Source organism: Stegastes partitus, unplaced genomic scaffold (genome assembly GCF_000690725.1).
Source record: "Stegastes partitus isolate 25-593 unplaced genomic scaffold, Stegastes_partitus-1.0.2 Scaffold573, whole genome shotgun sequence".
In the NCBI taxonomy this organism is placed as follows: Eukaryota; Metazoa; Chordata; class Actinopteri; family Pomacentridae; genus Stegastes; species Stegastes partitus.
In genome coordinates this window covers 293,154-295,095 of record NW_007578304.1, presented here as the reverse complement: position 1 = coordinate 295,095, position 1,942 = coordinate 293,154, and the positions used below count along the sequence as shown (strand labels likewise).

The window sequence follows — 1,942 nt, the reverse complement described above, 5'->3', positions numbered from 1 at the left end:
TAACTAGTTAGCTGGTTAGTTACCTGTGGTCTCCTGCAGATGGCGGCGGCGTGGTGGAGGCGGAGCTCGTCCTGCTGCTGAACCAGCTGTGTGCCGCTCTGGTCAAAGATCCTTCGGTGCTCGAGCTGTTCTTCCACACCAGCGAGGACCAAGGAGCCGCCAACTTCCTGCTCTTCTCGCTGCTCATCCCGTTCACTCACAGGTAGGAACGAAGCGCCGTCCGGTAGGAGGTCCAATCAACGGTTTCTGCTCTGACTCACCTGAAACGATTAAAGTTCTCTGTGGGTTCTCATCATGTCACTGATCCAGATGTTGGACAGCAGATCAATAATCTGGTTGTGGACCACAGGTCTCCATAACACAGAACCAAACACAGAACACTTTAATATTGAAGTACTCGGTCATAAAAGGCGCTCTTGTTGAACTTCAATAACTGATTGAGCAGAACATCTGGTCCAGGTGGAGTTCTGGATCTAAACTGGTTCTCTGAACATAACCTAATTCATCGTTCTCTGACCCACTGGACCGGGTTCGGAGCAGATGTGTAGTTTTGTGTCATTTCTTTGGGAATTATTCTAAATGAATGCTGCAATGAGAAATAACTGAAAATGGAGTCGGTTCTGTTTAAAAAGTCAAATTAATGGACAACGAGGTTAAAAAGATTTAAAAGAGAAAAACTGTGCCGACGAACAACAGAACACGCTGCGTTTCACTGGAACGGGTCACGAGCAGACTGTATTATTATTATTATTGTTATTATCATTATTACTACTGTTAACATGGTGTGTGCGGTTCCTGTCAGACAGGGTTCTGTGGGTCAACAGGCCCGAGACTCTCTGCTGCTCATCATGTCCCTGTCGGCCTCCGAGCCTCGGGTCGCTCAGCACATCGCCCAGAACACCTACTTCTGTCCTGTAAGTTAACAACACTGTTTATAGCCGGTAGGTCCAGAACCGGGTCCAGAACCGGGTCCATGTCTTCTCTATGAGTCTGAAATGTGGAGCTTTTGTGGAACATCTGGACTGTTTTACATGTTGATGTTTGATTACAAATAAAAACAGGTGAAACCACAAAACTGTGAGTTTACATGTTGACTGTAAAAACACATAAAAATAAGCAACAGCTGATAAAGTCCACGTCAGACTCCTCCTCCTCCAGGTGGTGATTGGTTCTTCTACAACGTGAGCGTTGGGCTTCATTCACAAACATATCACAATGAAAAGTATTTTACTATTTTCAGCTGTTTTTTCCCCCACAGTTGTTAAAAACTTTCTTTGGATGACTGTTTTCAAGCTGTTTCACTGATGACTGTGTTTTTAATCAGAACCAGAGTTCCTCCTCACAGACCTGAAGCAGCTTCTTCTCTGCAGACACACAAACAGAAACAGAACCGTCTGTCTGTGAATGAATGGAATCAGTCGACTTTTAATCTCATTACAGCGTTATGTAATAACCTAACGAGCTCAGGCTGCTCCTCAGAGACTCGCTGTGACCGATACGAGTCGTTTCCAGCCCAACGCTCAGGTTCTAGTCATTCTGGACAAGTTCAAGTCATTCAGTAAAGTTCTGAGTCGTTTCTGGACCAGTTCTGCGTCTCTGTGTTCGGCCTGTAGTCGTCTGGGACCGGTTCGGCTCATTCTGGGCTGAAACTAAAAGTGCTGAATGGGACTGACACACCATGTTGGCTCCCTGCAGGTGTCTGTGGCGGCCATGTTGGATCTATCACTGCCAGTTTCTGCTTTATGAGAGACAGAGAGAGAGAGAGAGAGTGTGTTTATATTTGTGTGTGTGTGTGTGTGTGTGTGTGTGTTTATATTTGTGTGTGTTTATATTTGTGTGTGTGTGTATGTGTGTGTGTGTGTTTATATTTGTGTGTGTTTATATTTGTGTGTGTGTGTTTATGTGTGTGTGTGTGTGTTTATATTTGTGTGTGTTTATATTT

The 1,942-nt window shown here is 44.8% G+C and overlaps 1 protein-coding gene across 1 annotated transcript in view; it reads left to right on the top strand.

Annotated features, from left to right (window-relative positions):
* Nucleotides 1–1,942, top strand: part of LOC103362425 (protein FAM160A1-like) — an 18,667-nt gene that overhangs the window by 7,414 nt on the left and 9,311 nt on the right. Inside the window, exons 4-5 of the mRNA XM_008288776.1 lie at nt 34–202; nt 803–914. Coding sequence (XP_008286998.1) covers nt 34–202; nt 803–914 — 281 coding nt within the window. The remainder of the gene's footprint in view (nt 1–33; nt 203–802; nt 915–1,942) is intronic.